This window comes from Halichoerus grypus, chromosome 5 (genome assembly GCF_964656455.1).
Source record: "Halichoerus grypus chromosome 5, mHalGry1.hap1.1, whole genome shotgun sequence".
Taxonomy (NCBI): domain Eukaryota; kingdom Metazoa; phylum Chordata; class Mammalia; order Carnivora; family Phocidae; genus Halichoerus; species Halichoerus grypus.
In genome coordinates this window covers 135,649,227-135,668,281 of record NC_135716.1, presented here as the reverse complement: position 1 = coordinate 135,668,281, position 19,055 = coordinate 135,649,227, and the positions used below count along the sequence as shown (strand labels likewise).

The following is a 19,055-nucleotide window of genomic DNA, read 5'->3' as shown; positions in this document are numbered from 1 at the left end:
TTTGCCCAGTTAGTTATTGAAAGGTGATAGATGGTGATATCTAATCCATATCCTTTTCTTGGATAGTAAAATTATACAGTGATATTCTGTGGTCAAACAAAATTCTTTGTAGCTGTAGTTGAGGCCTTTGAAGCAAATGTGAGGGGAAAACCTATTTATCACAACTTGTATTTGAATTCTGAATCCCAGAGTTGGTAGGTACAGGAGAGGTTCTCTAATCTAGGTTGCCAGGGGTAGAAAAAATGTTTGTGATATTATTTGCGAGTGACCATTTAGCTTCTATTAAAATGTTTCAAAATAATGGAAAATTAACTAGATCCAAAGTCAGACCATTACCTATTTGAATGGCTTTCCTACTGAATTGAAATATTCCTCTTTAAAACTACTGATGCTGTGGACTTAGGTGATTTTGTCTTTTGAAAGAATTAAAATGGTATTATAATTTGTATAGGCATGAAAGCTATCATAATGAGCCAGGAATAATAATAAGTGTTTCAAAAGTTCTCAAAAGATTAATAAAACAACTTTATGATGCCTTTATCAGTGGATCTATGAAATTCAGGCTCTTTTGCTTGGTAGGTTGACATGGACTATATTGAAGATAGTCTCTTATCTTGTGATCAAGGGACACCAAAGACTGATGGCTTTTACAAATCTGATTTTAATATCTGGTTTGGATTATAAGAGGAATGGGGTTGAGGAGAAGTGTTTGGAAGAGGTAGATGTTTTCCCTTTCTGTCATGTGTTTGGAAAAAGTTTTGTGGAAGGAAAGACATTTGAGGACAGTTTTAAAAAGGAAGGAAGAATGTGAAGGAAAAATAGAAATTTGGTCTAACGATACAAGAAAGTAAAGCTTCAGAAATAAGAGACAGAAATTTAAAAAGACTGAGAAATTATTTCATTGTAATATTAACTTATGAGATGTGAAATCCAAACAAGTGTTGTAGATGTGTCTTCTCAAAGACATACCATGCTGAATTTTATCACATTTATCAATTTATTGCGTGAATGTGTTTAAGATAATTCAGACTATTCAAAACTTAGAAACTTTTTAGTGTCTTATTTGTTCTTATTTTTGCTCTTTGTACCAGTCTTTACAGATCCAGGACTTTAGTATCTTCCTTTACACTCGTACAGGTGGGTGACTGGAAATAAATCGAGTTCTACATTGCAGGAGTTTATTTAGGGCACATCCAGAAATAAAGCTGGTATGCTGCATATGGCATTTTAACAAACCTGGGGCACAGTTTTCCCAAATAAGGTTTGCGTTGGAATACTTGACCAAATTCCTAAGATCTGCCCAAGTTATTGAGTTAAAAGTTGAATATGGTTCCTCCTACTTTTCTTCTCTTGATAATACAAACTTTAATTTACATAGATATGTGGTCAAATAATTGTTCAGTATCTTTCATTGTCCATGTATCTGGTAAATTTAAAGAAAGTTTGTTATTGTGTTTCCATATTTTTCTGTGTCTAAATTATCAGTTACACATCTTTCTTAATATAGAGGGAATATGATAATATTCCCTCTTTGGGAATTGCTTTGACTTTTAAAATAGAAAAATCAAAGAATTAAAAAGAAACTTGACAGAATCTTGTTTATCATCCTATCTTCAGGAAGGACTGTATAGAAACAGCTAGTGAACTTTTATTTTTATTTATTTATTTGTTTATTTATTCATTTAAAAAGTAATTTCTACACCCAACTTGGGGCTCAAACTCATGACCCCAAGATCAAGAGTCACATGCTCTCCCAACTGAGCCAGCCAGGCATCCCACAACTAGGAAACTTTTAATTTTAGGGAGAAAGAATATAGTATTTTCACCAGTATCATGCTCTGATACATTTGTTTTTGAATCTGAAAATTATATACTGAAAATAAATATTTCTAACTGAATATTAGAATTCTTTTAACAAAATGTATTAAATCAGCTTGCACAGGATGAAGGTAGTTATGTTGGTGGCTTTGCAGTGGTTGAATATAACACTGCAGAGCATGCTGAAGAGGTTCAGCAAGCAGCTGATGGTATGACCATCAAGGGAAGCAAAGTCCAAGTTTCCTTCTGTGCCCCCGGAGCACCAGGGCGAAGTACGTTAGCAGCATTGATAGCAGCTCAACGTGTGGTAAGTCTATCGTTCTTTATTAGGATGTAGAAAAATTCTATTTTAATCTATCCAAACCAGTTGACCATTCATTGGACTCTCATTATATTTCCATTACACAAAGACATTCTTCCTTTGAAAGAATTGGCTAAATGGTATCTCTGTCATGTCAAGCCAGGAGTCATTACAAAAGAAATTGCATTTGGTAAAGTTTGTCCAAGTAAATTTTTTGAAGGAATGTTCTGTTCCAAATTTTGAGTGTCATGTCTCTTTTTTCAAAGTGTTCGTAAGTATCCATAGTGCAAATACAGGAAGGCATGTGCTTTGTTTTTGCTCACATGGCCCATTGTTACTACTTCTCTATCGTTAACTATCTGCTTATTCCTCTCTGGGCCTCTCTCATGTGGAAGTTCCGTGCAGATAGGGACTATTCCTTGTTCAGTTTTGACTCGAGGCACTTAGCATGGTAAATGCTTGTTGACTGAACTAAGGAAGGAATACAATTTTTTTTTTTTTTAAGATTTTATTTATTTATTTGACAGAGAGCGAGAGCAGGAACACAAGCAGGGGGAGTGGGAGAGGGAGAAGCAGGCTTCCTGCGGAGCAGGGAGCCCGATGCAGGACTCCATTCCACCTGAGCCAAAGGCAGATGCTTAACTGACTGAGCCACCCAGGTGCCCCGAAAGGAATACACTTTTGAGGGATGAGGGAAGAAGACTTCATGATGGAGGGCATTTGAGTGTGTGACATTAAAGTGTGATTTTGAAATGTATTGGGAGTAGAGGATAGGATTGCTAGTTAAATACAAATTTTGCATGAGACAGTATATTGAAAAAATTATTCTTTATCTGAAACCCAAGTTTAACTGGGCAGCCTATATTTTTACTTGCTAAATCTGACAACTGTAGAGTGAGTTGAACAAAAGCTTTCAAGCAGTAGAATGAGGCAAATTCGCATGCTTCAAGGCGGGTGAGTGGTGCAGGTGGAGGAGTATAGGAAGGGATGCATGCTGAAATGGTAGGTTGATGCCAATTCGAGAGGACCATTGAGCACCGGGGGAATGGAGATTGAATTTGGTAAGCAGCGGGGAGCTTTTGAGGTATATAAACAAGGTAGTGATGGGATCAGAGTTAAGCCATCAAGACATTGGTCTGAAAGTGGTTCGTAGATGAACTGAGGAGGGAGGAAAAGAGAGGAGATTGCTCTTGGTCTCACATCTCTTTCCCTTCTCTTCCTGTTCTTTAACCTTACGTCTGGCCCTGGATCCCTCCTCCCTTCTTTCGTAGTTTGTCCTTCCCCTCTTCAGTTCTGTCATTCTCCTGCCCTTGCTTGCATGAGTCACAACTTCAGCTCTTCTTCGACTGACAACATTGTGCCTCTGGTTAAATTGCCTCTGCTGGACCAGAGTCACTGAGTTTAGAATTCTGAATCCATGCAGTCACCTACTTCTACACCAGGGCACTGTGTCCTCTCGAAGAGAAACAAATACCTACGTGGCTTGGTGCTACTACACATGTGTAATATACATTAATGCCTGGTCCCCAGCAAAACTTTAGCTCATCATCTCTCATCAGCTGCTCTTTTCCATTCTCTACAGCAACTATCTCGAACCTTCACTGTTTCTACCTTTGTCCTTTCTGTCAGCTGATCATGGCTCCTACTGTTTAGAAATACAAAGGTCATGTGCCGGATCATTCATTCAACTCTTCTCATACTGCCCCAGCAAATATGTCCCCATATTTAAAAAAAAGATTATTTATTTATTTGAGAGGGAGAGAGTGTGAGTGTGCATGGCGGGGATGGGTGGGGAGGAGCAGAGGGGGAGGGAGAGAGAGAAACTCAAGCAGACTCTGAGCTGAGCATGGAGCCCAATGTGGGGCTCCATCTCATGACCCTGAGATCACGACCTGAGCCAAAACCAAGAGTCGGACCCTTAATCTACTGTGCCACCCAGGTGCTCCTGTGTCCCTATTTTGACTTCCTTTTCTCTTCCGTAGCATTCATTCCACAGATACATACTGTGCACCCACTACATGCTAGGCACTGTTAGAGATGTTATGATTCATCAGTGAACAAAATGGACAAAGATCCCCTCCTTGGAGGAAGAGCCATGCCTCATCCTGCCAGTGCTGGGGCTCATGACCATGTCTGCCATCTCCAAGGATCTTGATCCTTACCTTTCTACTTACTGTCATTTCTTGCTCCCCTAGCTCCATCCCATCTGCTTATAAACATGTTCAGATCCTTTCCTTTAACAAATGCTCTCTGCATACTGGCCTTTATATTACTCTTCCTTCACCCCTGGAGCTTCTTGAACAATTAGGCCCCACTTCCTTGCATCATGTCTTCATTTCTCTCTCAGCCTGATGCACTGTGGTTTCTGCCTCCGCTATTCATATGAACCTGTTCTCATTAAGATTAATAAGAGATTTCTCCGTATTCAGGTTGAATAGGTGCTATTCAGTCTTTTATTGCTTGGTCTCTTTAAAAGTCTCCACTCTAGAATTCTACCCCACCATTCTTCTTCTGCCTAACCATTCCTTCCCCTTCTTCTTTTTCCCTAAGGGCTGGTATCAGTAGACATGTGTATTTGGCTTTCTCACTTTCTTCTTCTTGTGTACTCCAACAGCCCCAGTTACTGCCTATCAGCAATGACTTGCAAGTGCCTATTTTTGAATCCATTTGCCCTTAGCACAAAATCTGTATTTCCAAATGATTATTAAGCATCCCACCTTCATGTTCTAGAAGTAGTTCAATTTCAACATTCCCAAAAGAAAACTATCTTTTCTCTGGAACTTGCTTTTCTATGTTCTGTGATGTTGGGCTGGACTTGCTGCGTTTACAATTCTGAATCCATCCAGTCGCCTACCTCTGCACCAGGGCACTCTGCTCCCTTGGAGAAGAACAAACACCTACATGGCTTGATGCCACTACACATGTGTGACATACATGTACAATTCTGTGTTCTGTATATGGCACCCGTTCCCCCAAACTAAAATTATCTGAATCAGCAACTCAATCTAGATGTTGAAAATATTAGCAAATCCTTTCAGTTGCACATCCTAACATCTCTTCAGTCCTTGAGGCTTGTCAGCATCTTCGTTACTTTACTCAGGATCTCCTCTTTTCTCACCTAGACAATGAAAATAATCTCTTGTGTAGTCACCACTATCATTCGTCTTCCACAGTGCCTCGAGACTGATCTTTTCCATCCTCAAATCAGATTGCGTCATTTGCTTCCTTAATATTCTTTAATGCCTACATAAGTTCAGGTTCCTTTGCATGGCGTGCAGGGCCCTTCATGATTGAATATCAGTGACAATGAGAAATCTTAAATGTTTCTCAATCTTAAAAGTAATGCATTTGCATTGATGCTTTCGACAGATTCTTGGTTTTCTGAGATTAAAAAAAAATCATGAATAGGTACTGAAATTTATCAAAGTATTTCTGTAACTATTGAGACAATCATGTGATTTCTTCCTAAATCCATTCATGTACTGAATCACACTGATAGATTTCCTAATGTTAAACCATCATTCCGTTATAAACTCTAATTGATAACATTTTTTTCCAGTGCATTGTTTGATTTGATTGGATAATATTTTATTTTGTTATGTGCACATGTGCTCATAAGTGAAAAATGCTTAAAATCTTTTGTACCATCATTTATTTTGGAATCAAGGGAATACTGACCTCATTAAATGATTTAACTATTTTTTCTCCTTCTCCCCCTTTTCTTTCTATTTCATGGATCAACTCACGTAAAATAGGGCTTACCTGTTCTTTGAAAGTGTGAGAAGTCTCATCCATGAAATCATGTAGACCTAGTCCTGGAGCCTCATACAGAGAGAAACCATTGGTTACCACTTAAGTTTCTTCTACAGATATTTAGATATTTTAATTTTTTTTTATAAAGATAAACATTTTCAATGCATTTTATTTATTTTTTTTAAGATTTTATTTATCTAATGGAGAGAGAGAGACAGTGAGAGAGGGAACACAAGCAGGGGGAGTGGGAGAGGGAGAAGCAGGCTTCCTGAGGAGCAGGGAGCCCAATGCGGGGCACGATCCCAGAACCCTGGAATCATGACCTGAGCCGAAGGCAGACACTTAACGACTGAGCCACCCAGGTGCCCCAGATATTTTAGTTTTATTTTTCTCTCTGTGGCATATTGGCATTTGATTATATTCTATAGATTCATCCATTTTGTCTACGTTTTCAAATTTATTGGCACATACTCATTTATAATATTATTTTTAAAATTTGTTCTGTCTTCATGCTCCTGAAGTCCTGGGATTGAACCCCGCATCAGGCTCCCTGCTTGGCTGGGAGCCTACCTCTTCCTCTCCCTCTGCCCCTCACCCCACTTCTGTTCTCTCTGTCACTCTCTCAAATAAATAAAACCTTTAAAAAAAGAAAATTGTTCCGTTTAGTTCTCATTTTTGTTGTGTATTTTATTTGCATTTTTTTCTCTTTGATTTTTCTTTTTTTTAGAGAGAGCACGAGAGCGCACACGAGTTGGGCAGGGGGCAGAAGGAGAGGGAGAGAGAGAATCCCAAGCAGACTCCACACTGAGCACGGAGCCTGAAGCGGGGCTCAATTGATCCCATGACCCTGAGATCATGACTGGAGCCGAAATCAAGAGTTGACACTTAACCTACTGAGCCACCCAGACACCCTTCTTTGATCAGTCTTACAAAAGATTTCCCTGTTTTGTCTTTTCAAAGAAACAGCTTTTGTTCTGTTCATTATTTCTATCTTTTGCTTATTTCTGCCCTTTTAAAATTTTAATTCCAGCATAGATAACATAGTGTTTTATTAGTTTCAGGTGTACAATATATTGATTCAACAATTCTATACATTACTCAGTGCTCCTCATGATAAGTGTACTCTTAATCCCCATCACCTATTTCACCCACCCCCACCTACCTCCTCTCTGGGAACCATCTGTTTGTTCTCTACAGTGAAGAGTCTGTTTCTTAGTTTGTCTCTTTGTTTTCTTTGTTAGTTTCATAAATTCCACATAAGAATGAAGTCATGGGGTATTTGTCTTTCTCTGATCTATTTCACTTAGCATTATACTTTTTAGATCCATTCATGTTGTTGCAAATGGCAATATTTCAATATTTTTTTGGCTGAATAATATTCCTCTGTGTGTGTGTGTGTGTATCTCACCTTTTCCTTATCCATTCATCTATCAGTGGACACTTGGGCTGCGTCCATATCCTGGCTATTATAAATAATGCTTCAATAAACATAGGGGTGTATGTATTTTTTCAAATTAGTATTTTTGTATTCTTTGAGTAAATACCCAGTAGAGGAATTACTGGATCATACAGTAATACTATTTTTAATTTCTTGAGTAACCTCCATACTGTTTTCCACAGTGCCCTTATCTTTATAATATCCTTGTTTTTTTTTTTTTTCTTCTTTGGGTTTACTCTTTCTCCTCTGTCTTTATTGGTATTAATACTTAGCACCTTTGTTTTCAATCTGTATTGTTTTCTGATTAATGTATTTAAATCAAGTTTCTTTTTAACTAATGCTATACCTATGTATCCTAAATTTTATTTTATTTTGACTTTTTAAGTTTTTCTTTCATTTCTAGTTAATATACGGTGTTATATTAATTTCAGGTGTACGATATAGTGATTCCACAACTCTATACAACGTGTCATAAATTTTAGATTGTAAGTGTTACAAATTGTTCTATGATTTCCTTTTCCACGTAAAGCTTAATTACTTTTGTTTCTGTTTTTCAGTTTATATCCACTTAGGAATTTTAAAAAACTATTCTTCTGACATAGATTTGTAATTTATTGCATTGTGGTCAGAGAATCTAGTCTCTAATGTTGATTTGGGGGGAGGGGATATTGTGGCTGCATTTTGCTTTGGTGCATGGTTACTTTCTGTGAATGTGCCACGTATGCTCAAAAACAATCCAATCTATGTTTGTGGGTTACAAAGTTATATGTGCATATATGTGTGTATAAATATTAGTTTGAGCTTATTAATTGTGACTCAAGTCTTCTATATCTTTGCTTATTTTTTTCTGTTTGATCTGTCAGTGTCTGAGGGGAATGTATTAGAAGTTATCATGTATAATTGTTGGGTTTTCTTTTTCTCCTTATTCTATTAGTTGTTTCTCCATAGGTAGATAGGTATAGGTATTATTAATTATTAGGTACACATTTGTTTATAGTCATATTGATTATTTTACCCCTCTATGTGTTTTTCTGATGTTAGAGTTGCTACTTCAACTTTCTTTTAGTTTATATTTGCCATCCCTTTATTACCAACCTTTCTGTACATTTTATTTTAGGTATGTGTCTTATAGCTAACATGTTGCTCTAAAAACATGTTTTAAAAAATCAAATTAAAAAAATCTGTCTTTAATTGGTACATTTAGACTACTTAAATATGTAGTGATGATTATTCTCTTATATCATGTTTTCTTTTAACTATACTTTTTTCTTCCATTTTCATTTTCCATCTACTATTGGATAAATAAGAATTTTCTTCGAGTGTGGGTTGTCCTGGGGAGCAGGTGGGAATAGGTAAGCATCTCTGGGACAGGAAGAAGGAAACCCCTCAGCCAGCAAACCCGAATGTGCCTTCCTTAACGTCACCCCTTTAAAAGTGAAAATTAAATGGAATTCTGCATTTTCCACCTGAGGATGGCAGTTTGAGAATTAAACTGGTTGAGTGCATACCGCTGTTGGAGCAGTGGTCAACAAAGGAGAGCTTGTATCGACTGACAGTTGGATTCTTGGCTGGTCCATTTCATACAAATTCTTCTCTAGAAAGGCAGGGACCTGTGTCCTGTATCTTGGTATTCCTCCTCGGCATCAATCATACTCTTTTACACTAGACACCAAATGTTTGTTAAATGAGGTTTTTAGATTATCTGAGGCCCCTAAGATCAAGAAGCAGTTGGAGGGCTAAGGTTTTGTAGATGAGAAAAAAAAAGCCATAGAAAATAACTACTAAAAAAAAAAGGAAAAAAAAATTTCTTCTTCACATTTGAGAATAATGTGTTCTGTCTTTATCCTATTGGTGATTGCCCCTAACTTATTTACACCCCTAGATTTATCAGTATCCCTTTCTTCCCACTTAAGTCAATCTTACCTCCATCTTACTTCCTCCTTCCTTATCCCACCTACCACCATATTGGTGTCTACATTTTAATTTTAGGATTTCCTAAAGTATTTTTTTTCCGTGGTACTGGGTTTTATATGCAAGAGTGAAATTAACTATGCTATTACATACCTTCATTTGCACATATCATGTAATATTGTCTTGCATTTACTGCATCTCATGTCTCATTTTCAGAGAAGTTATTAATGTAAAAACTTTTGAGAATTTGTGTAGTTGGGAATATTTTTATTTCTTTCACATATTTAAATAATAGCTGAATATAAAAATATTAAAAATGTAAATTCAAAATTGTTCCTTTGGCACTTTGGAAATACTAATTTGTTGACTTCTTAAATCCACTGTTGATGCTTTGAGGAAGAAGATGGTATTAATTCATTTCTTGTTGCTTTGGAAATACGTTCTTTCTCAGTAGAAGCTTCTAGCATTTTTTCTTCAGCTTTGATATTCTTAAGTTTCAAACCCAAAAATGTGACTAGGTGTGTTTTTTCCTTATACATCATCTTTGGAATGCCGTAACCCCTTTCATTCCATGTTCTTTAATTTTTCTTTAATAACAAGAAATTCTCAGCCATCATTTCTTCAAAGATCCCCTTCTTCTTTCTTCTCCTTCAGGGACTCCTATCTTATACAGGTTGACACTTCCGGCCTCTTTATTGCCTTCCTTTTTCTCTTCTGCTTGTGTTTCTTATTTCCGTGTTTTGTTTTGTTTATTTGCGTTTTCCACTTCTTTATCCTTTGCCTCTGTCTTCTTAGAGCTTTCTTTTGAACTGATCTTTCAAGGCACTCTCTTGTTTTTCAACCACACATATTCTACTATTTATCTGTTCAAGCACAGGATGGAGGTTAAGAATAATGCTCTGTATGAGTTTCTTCAGTTTCCTTGTCTATAGAATAGTGATAATAGTAACATGCTGTAGAGTTGTTTAGGAGGACTACGTGATATAATCCATGTAAAGTGCATAGAATGATGTCAAGTATGCAGTGGGGGCTGCTGTTTTTTTTTAACATTTATGTTTTTCATACCCAGTATTTCTAAGTAGTTATTCTTTGTAACTGCTTGTCCTTGATTCATGTTACTAACAAAAAATTTTTAAGGGTATCGATTATGTCTGTTACTATGTAGTGTTCTTATCATTTCGTATCCATTAATTCTGGTTTGTCTATTACAGGTGGTTCAGTTTGTTACTTATAATTTTTAATGGCTACATTCTCCGGATGTCTAGCTGTGTTCTGTGAATACATATTTCTCTGGGAGGGTTTCAGTGTCCTCATATGTGAGTGTTTAGAGGTCGAGGGAGTGAAGGATGGACAGGTGAGAGCAAAAGTCTGTTCATTTTAGCTAGGGTTTAGCGAATGCAGATGAGGAGCTAGGGCTGAGAACCTCTCCTTTACTGTCTGTCCTTGACTATAGCCCTTTTCCCACCCCAACCAGATAACGCTGCGCCTTGGAGAAACTCTTAATTCAGTGGTCCTGTGACTGTCACTGGGTTAATGCTGCTGGTTTCCCTCTGTGTGCTGGCCAGGAGAGCCCTCATTATAGTCGCACAATCAAAAGCCCGTCCCCAAACTGGCTGTAGACCCAGGCTCTCTCATGCTCCCTGCGGAAGTCTCTCCCTCCACATCGAGACCCGCCACCTTCTATCTCTCTAAGGGAGTTCTCACAGATTTTGTCTGGTTCTCAGATCTGTCACCCTTTCCCTCTCATGTTCACAGTATCTGGGTTTAGAGAGGGATTCCACTCCTATTATTAGTTCTCCATTTTGTTATGACTAGAAGTTTATAGTATTTTATAACTGTATATTAATATTCTCATCTATCAGGTTGGTTTTTGAAACAGAAAACAATTTCATATTTTTAGGAAGCTACCTAATCACATGTATGTGAGTACAGTTCAGCTTTGTCTCAGAAGATGAAGTTAATGAAGACTTTTATTATAAAAAAATTTTGGGGGCGCCTGGGTGGCTCAGCCATTAGGCGTCTACCTTTGGCTCAGGTCATGATCCCAGGGTCCTGGGATCGAGCCCCGCATCGGGCTCCCTGCTCGGTGGGAAGCCTGCTTCTCCCTCTCCCACTCCCCCTGCTTGTGTTCCCTCTCTTGCTGTGTCTCTCTCTGTCAGATAAATAAATAAAATCTTAAAAAAAAAAAAAAATTTTTGTAAGGCACCCCACATTATCATGCTTTAGATAAACATTATAGTACGGCTCTTCTGTAGTATGAGGTATTCATACTGTGCCAACAAATTATCTCCCCATTAATACATTCAGATTCCCTTGAAATTTTTCTACTTGTATAAAGAGATTTATCTTACTAAATTGTTAGTCCTCTTAAAGCCAATTTGTATTTCATGGGGACATTTTATGAGGATTTCAATATATGATGTATAGTAGAATATCTTAGCATTATAATTAAGAATTGTGATAGAATATATACAAAAATGTATCATGTAAAGCAATTTGCATTTATCATAAAGATCAGAGGAGTGAGAATTTCTGGAAGAAACCTTTAAAATTTCATCTTTTGTACTTATCCTTGTTCTAATGCTTCCTGTTTCTATATTTATTGAAGATGCACAGTAATCAAAAAGGCTTACTTCCAGAGCCAAATCCTGTACAAATTATGAAAAGTTTAAACAATCCTGCCATGTTACAAGTTCTTCTACAACCCCAGCTCTGCGGGCGAGCTGTTAAACCAGGTAAGCACGTGGATACAGATTAAATATAGAATGTTGGCATGAAGCCAATTTGTGCTGTTTTGCATGAAAAACACATTAAATTAGTCCAAAAATATTTTTCTAGGACTTGTCAGTGAATTTTAATTAATGTTCTGAACTGATAATATGTTTTCACTATTTTTGGTAGATACAGTCTGCTTATGTGTTTCCTAATTTCTTTTTAGTAAATGTTAAATATTAAAACCAGCTTAGCTCTTTGTTAACAGGAATTTAGAGACCAGATAATTAACACATTGTGTTGTTAAGGATTGTATCAACAAAGGATATGCTACTTTTCCATGTAATATTTTTAGTAGCAGAATTACTTTGTTCAGACGTGTTAAAGGTATGTTTCCTCTTTCCTCTTTTCTGTTGAAAAGATGTTTCACTCTGTGGAAAATGACAAAAATATTATGGAAATCTTTATAATATTGGTATATACTGAATATCTATCTATTTAGTATTCTTCCTCTGGTAAGAGCCCACCTCTTGAAATGCACAACTATACATACATAAAATTTATATTTTAGCATTATGAAGAAGTGAATTTTTATATTCAACACTAAAGTTTAGCATAAAAAATGTTTAAATATACTTATTGTTTCAACCCCAACTGGTCTAACACCAACTAGTGGACTGCAATTCGGTTCTAGCACAAACTACCCAGGGTTAGCACAGACCCCACAAGTTAAGGGCTTAGTCATCCACAGGTCCGCTCCTGCTTCACGCACCAGCTGCAAGCTCAGGGGGTCCCCCAAGCCACCTGTGTTTCTGACCAACTGGCCACAGATTTGGGGGGTTCTGGTTTGATGATTTGCTAGAACAACTCATAGAACTTAGGGAAGCACTGTACTTATGATTATAGTTTTATTATAAAGGACAGAACTCAGAATGGCCAAGTGAAGATACTCTTACAGCTAGGTCTAGGAGGGCCCCGAATGCAGAGCTTTTATGCTCTTTTCCCCTGGAATCAGGGCATACTACCCTCCCAGCACATCTGTGTATTCATCAACCAGGGATCTCCACTGAATTAAATTTGGCGTCCAGAGTTTACTGGAGTTTCATTATGTAGACCTGATCGGCTGTTAGTGAACTGAACCTCCGGTTTCCCTCCACTGTCTGGAGATCAGGAGGTCTGGCTGACACCGCGGGACCCAACGCTCCAGCCCTCTAATCACATGGTTGGTGTTTCTGGCATTGACCAGCCCCATGGCAGGGTCCACCTTGAGTCACCTCATTAGCCTAACAAAGACACTCCTATCACTCAGAAAATTCTAAGTATTTAGAGTTTTCCTTCCAGGAACCAGAGACAAAGACCAGTTAAATTTTTTATTATACAACAATATTCGTAGTAAGTATATCCTATAATCAATTATTTGTGTGTAAGAAGCAGCGTTAAAGGTTTTCTGGCTCAGCCTATTACATAATCAGATATCTTTTCTACGGTTTTAATGGTATAGAGATATGTGTTTATGCCTTGACCACTCAAAGCATACGAGGCTCATTATTTCCCAAGGCAACCTATTCCCTAGTTGGACAAATTTAATAACGAGGTTTGGTTTTTTTTATATTAGATGGTAAACCCTAAAATTTTAGTGACTTATTCTAGTTCTTCCTCTGAAGAAACACAGAATAAGTCTATTGCTTCTTCCCTAAGAAAGGACTTCTAATAATATTTGAAGACCACTATCATGAAACCTTAGTCATTTTTTTGTTTTCCCTTTTATTCTCTAGGTCAGTGGTCTTTTTGAAATTTATTTATTTTTTGGTGGTGCCTGGGTGACTCAGTCGTTAAGTGTCTGCCTTCGGCTCAGGTCATGATCCCAGGGTCCTGGGATCGAGCCCTGCATCGGGCTCCCTGCTCGGCGGGAAGCCTGCTTCTCCCTCTCCCACTTCCCCTGCTTGTGTTCCCTCTCTCGCTGTGTCTCTGTCAGATAAACAAAATCTTTAAAAAAAAAATTATTTTTTGACTATGCAGCGCTATCAATGAATTTTGAGCAGAGCTCCAATATATACACTGTATGTATCAATTATATGTCAGTTATATAAATGTATCCTTGTTAACCCATATATTAAGAAATGGTAAAGCTTAGTATTTTTATTTAAAGATGAAAGTAAATATGAACAAGAGTTCTAGTAATTTTTTCTACACCTCATAAATTTCTTTGGAGATTACAGGTCTATATTTGACTTTCTATAACATGTCCTAGGAAATACTCTCTAGTTTCCCCAACTAGCTGTCCTCTTGTAGATATTAGCCTAGGTTTTCTGGGCTGTCCAGAAATATGGTGTACACAGACATGAACATATCCTGTGAATGGGTTTTGAACACAGAATGTGGTGAGATTTCTTTCCTATGATCATTATATTTCTGTTAATACAGTCCAAGATTGTGTTAGGGTTTACAGGCAGGATATCATGCTCCTTGGGTCTTTTAGAAAGTATTGGCCACAGCTTTGGACTCTAGGCTCTCTTAAGTAACTCCTCTCCAGTATTGGGGTTTTTTTTTGTTTTGTTTTTTTCTTTTCATATAGTAGAGAATATATATTCTCTAGATTGCCTTTCTACTCAGATTGATGTATGGCGTTAGATATTATGCTTATTTTATTTTTTTTGATATGCTTATTTTAGTGCAAGTTTCACAATTTTTAAAAAAGATTTTATTATTTGGGCGGGGGGAGAGAGAGAGCACGAGTGGGGTGAAGGGCAGAGGGAGAAGCAGACTTCCCGCTGAGCAGGGAGCCAGATGTGCAACGTGCGGCTGGATCCCGGGATTCTGGGATCATGACCTGAGCCAAAGGCAGACACTTAACCAACTGAGCCACCAAGGCGCCCCTGGTTTCACAATTTTAAATAAGATGTTCTACTCTTACACCGATGGAGAAATTATTTCACCAAGTATGGCTTTTTGTTTGTGTGGTGTGGCAAGGGAGGAGGATGAAATCTACCTCACTTGAACACATGCAAAGCTTCTGGAGGATGTATGGAAAGTTTCTTCGTGTTCAGGAAAGACAAAGTGTCTTGTTAGTCAATAAGTTCCATCTGTATTTCCTTCACTGTGTCCTTTTTTTTTTTTTTTTTTTAAGATTTTATTTATTTATTTGACAGAGAGAGACACCGGAGAGAGGAAACACAAGCAGGGGGAGTGGGAGAGGGAGAAGCAGGCTTCCCGCTGAGCACGGAGCCTGATGCAGGGCTCGATCCCAGGACCCTGGGATCATGACCCGAGCCAAAGGCAGACGCTTAACGACTGAGCCACCCAGGCGCCCGAACACTATGTCCTTTCTATCTTAACTCTATCCCTTACTATACTTTGAGCTACTCACAGAGGGCTCAGAGCAAGCTAAGAATTATAATTCCTTATGTTTATATTAAATGTAGTATATATAATATGCTTATATTTATACCCTTGTTTTATTTTTCACATAACTCACACATATTTACTTGTTTATAGTTTGCTCTCCCACCAGAATGTAAGTTCCATAATTGCAAAGATTTATGTCTTGTTCATCTCATGCACCTAAAACAGCACTGTTTTTTATAATGAAAGGGACTTAATTATTTATTTACAGATGAATCCCCTTCCTCTACATCTCTGTTCCACAACTCACACATACCTGCTTACTCACATGTGGTCTGGTCTGTAAATTCCTGACTACTCTTGTCTGCCTTTTCTGTCTAATCTGTACGCTTCTGTCAGACTGACTTTCCTCCCAGGCCCAATTTGGTTATGTTACTCTGACCATACCGGTCTTTTCTCTTCAATCCAGACCTTTTAACCACCTTCAAAAATATAATACAGTGTAAATATTCTAGACTTCTTTCTTTATATATGTGTGTGTGTCCATTTTAAATTTTACATAGTGTGTGACTTGTTGTAGTCTTATAAATTATATTTTTAACAGCTTTATTGAGGCATAATTGCATATTAATTGGCACATAGAGTGTAAAAAATGATGTCTTGACATGTATAAAATTATAAGTGTAGATAAATTTTGAAATGTTTATCGCCATAATCAAAATAATGAACACATTTATTACTCTCAAAAGTTTCCTCTGGCCTTTTGTAATCTCCCTCTCCTCCATCCCCAGGAAAATACTGATTTGATTTCTGTCACTCTAGCTTGTATTTCTAGAAATTTCTATAAATGGAATCATACAGTATGTACTGTTTGGCTTCTTTTCACTCAGCTTACTGAGATTCATTTATGTTGCTGCATGTATCAATAATTTTTTTTCTTTTTAATGAGGAGTAGTATTCCATTCCATAATTTGCATATTCATTGACTTGCTGATGAACATTTAGGTTATTTCTAGTTTGGGATTATTACAAATAAAATTTCTGTGAACATTTGTGTACTAGTGTTTACGTAGGCTTATGCTTTAATTTCTCGCCAGTAAATTAGTCATGGAATGGCTGGGGCATATGGTAGATGCATGTTTAAGTTATAGGAAACTCTGCCAACTGTTTTCCAGTGTGGTTAAACCACTTTGTATTCTCACCCATCACTGTCTAGGACACCAGTGTGCTCAGTCTTCTCACCAACACTTGACATGTTAGTGCTTTAATTTTAGCCTTTCTGTTTTATGTTTTCTGTTTTATGTGGTGCTATCTCACTGTGATTTTGAGTATTCTTTTTGACTGATGATTTTGAACATCTTTTAATATGCTAATTAGCCATCTTTATATCTTTTATATCTTTTTTTTTTTTTTTTAAAGATTTTATTTATTTATTTGACAGAGAGAGAGAGACAGCAAGAGAGGGAACACAAACAGGGTAAGTGGGAGAGGGAGAAGCAGGCTTCCTGCCGAGCAGGGAGCCCGATGCGGGGCTCGATCCCAGGACCCTGGGATCATGACCTGAGCCAAAGGCAGACGCTTAACGACTGAGCCACCCAGGCGCCCTATATCTTTTATATCTTTTTAAATATTTTGCACATTTTAAAATTGAGTTATCTTTTTCTTGTTAGGTTATAAGTGTTCTTTATTCTAGATGCAAGTCTGCTGTTGTATATATGAGTTTGCAAATATTTTTTCACTCCATAAGGTGTCCTTTATTAACAATGTCTTTTGAAGAATAAAACTTATTATTTTGGTGAAGTCCAATTTATTATTTGTTATAATTTGTGCAACTTTTGTCAGATTTAAGAAATCTTTGCCAAATTTAAGGTCATTAAGATGTTCTCTCATATTTGAGAAGTTTTATAATTTGACCTTTTATATTTAAATCTATGGTTCATTTTGAGTTAATTTTTATTTATGATGTGAAGTAAAGTTCTAGGTTAATTTTTTTTACGGATGTTCCAGCATCATTTGTTAAAAAAGATTACCCTTTTTCCACTGAACTTCCATTAAAGTTCACTGTGTATGCATGGCTCTATCTATGGACTCTCTATTCTATTCCATTGATCTAAATGTCTGTCTTTATCCCAGTACTACATTGTCTTGATAAATGTAGCTTTATAATAAGTCCTGAAGTCAGTTAGTGTAAGTCCTCCAACTTTCTTCTTCTTTTTTCAATTTGTTTTGCCTATTCTATGTCCTTCATATTTGTATAGAAATTTTAGAACCAGCCTGTCAATTTCTACGAAAAATGTCAGTAATTTGGCTGGGATTGTGTTGAATCTATATACTAATTTGGGCAGAATTGACAGTTTTGAGGTTGAGCCATACATATGGAATATTTCTCTATTTAGGTCTTGTTTAATTTGTTGCAACAGTAGTTTTTAGTTTTCAGGGTATAAATCTTACACATATTTTGTCAGATTTATCCGTAGTATTCTACATTTCTTGATAGGATTTTAAATAGTTTTGCTTTTTAAATTTCAATTTTGAATTTCATGTTGCTAGCATATACAAGTACAATTGATTTTGTATATATTGTATCTTGCAAACCTAGCTTATTTCTTGTAGGTTTTTGTTCTTAGGATTTCCTATATAGACAATCATATAATCCACAAATAAACACAATTTTATTTCTTCCTTTCCAATATGTATGCCTTTTACTTCTTTTTCTTGCCTTACTGCAATAGACAGAAATTCCAGCATAATTTGTGAGAGTGGACATCTTTGCTTTGTTTCTGACCTTAAGGAGAGAGCATTAATTCTTTTATTATGTCAGCTATAGCTTTTTCACAGATTCTCTTTTTCAGGCTGGGAACTTTGCCTTCTATTTCTATATTGCAGAGAAATTTTGTCATGGTAATTGCTGGAATGTATCCAGTGATTTTCTCCATTAACTGAGATGATCATATGTGTTTTTTGTTTTTGTTTGGTCTGCTAGCATGATGAATTACATTGATTTTTCAGTGTTAAGCCAACCTTTCATTCCTAGGATAAACCTCGTTTCATCATGACATATTATAGTCCTTTGTATATATTGTTGATTGATAGTGTTGTTCAAGCGTTCTTGAGGAGGGGAGGATGGGGCACAATGGGAGATCTAGCCAAGAGCTAAGAATAAGGGCAGTTAGATGTGAGACTGTAGGCATTTTCTGGGTGTTTTGATTCCAATGGTTGTTGTTTTAAACTGGGAAATACTGTATTCATTAGAAGCTAGGGAAAAAATATTAATGTTTTGTAACAAAATACAGTGACTAACTGCAAAAAGGGAGGAGGTGGTGTTGAAATGTCTAACTATAATTGTGGATTTGTCTACTTTTTCAGTTCTAGAAATTTTTGCCTTATATATTTTGAAGCTTTGTTATTTGAGGCACATTTAAGATTGTTGTATCCTCTTGATGAATTGACCCCTTTATTGTTATGAAATGCCCATCTTTATCCCTCTTTCCTAATAAACAGTCTGTCTTTATAAACAACTCAGGCTAATGACCTAATCTTCCTACCACCAGTTGTGAAATGGACTCATTCTATAGAAAGCACTTTCTAATGGGCATTTTTCCAAAGATGAAATGGACTGGTTTAGCAAGTAATAAAACTTGAAATGTACTTTTGAAAACATGGGATAAACTTGTAGACATGTTATATATTATATATATAATATCCAATTTTTTTTAAGATTTTATTTATTTATTTGACAGAGAGAGATACAGTGAGAGAGGGAACATAAGCAGGGGGAGT

General features: G+C 36.7%; 1 protein-coding gene across 4 annotated transcripts in view; it reads left to right on the top strand.

The window, feature by feature from the left end:
- Positions 1 to 19,055, top strand: part of RAVER2 (ribonucleoprotein, PTB binding 2) — a 97,476-nt gene that overhangs the window by 34,482 nt on the left and 43,939 nt on the right. For 3 of the 4 annotated variants that reach the window (XM_036109982.2, XM_036109970.2, XM_036109992.2), the window contains exons 4-5: positions 1,934 to 2,125; positions 11,830 to 11,956. In XM_036109982.2, coding sequence (XP_035965875.1) covers positions 1,934 to 2,125; positions 11,830 to 11,956 — 319 coding nt within the window. The remainder of the gene's footprint in view (positions 1 to 1,933; positions 2,126 to 11,829; positions 11,957 to 19,055) is intronic. The other variant, XM_036109997.2, reaches the window with a different exon arrangement.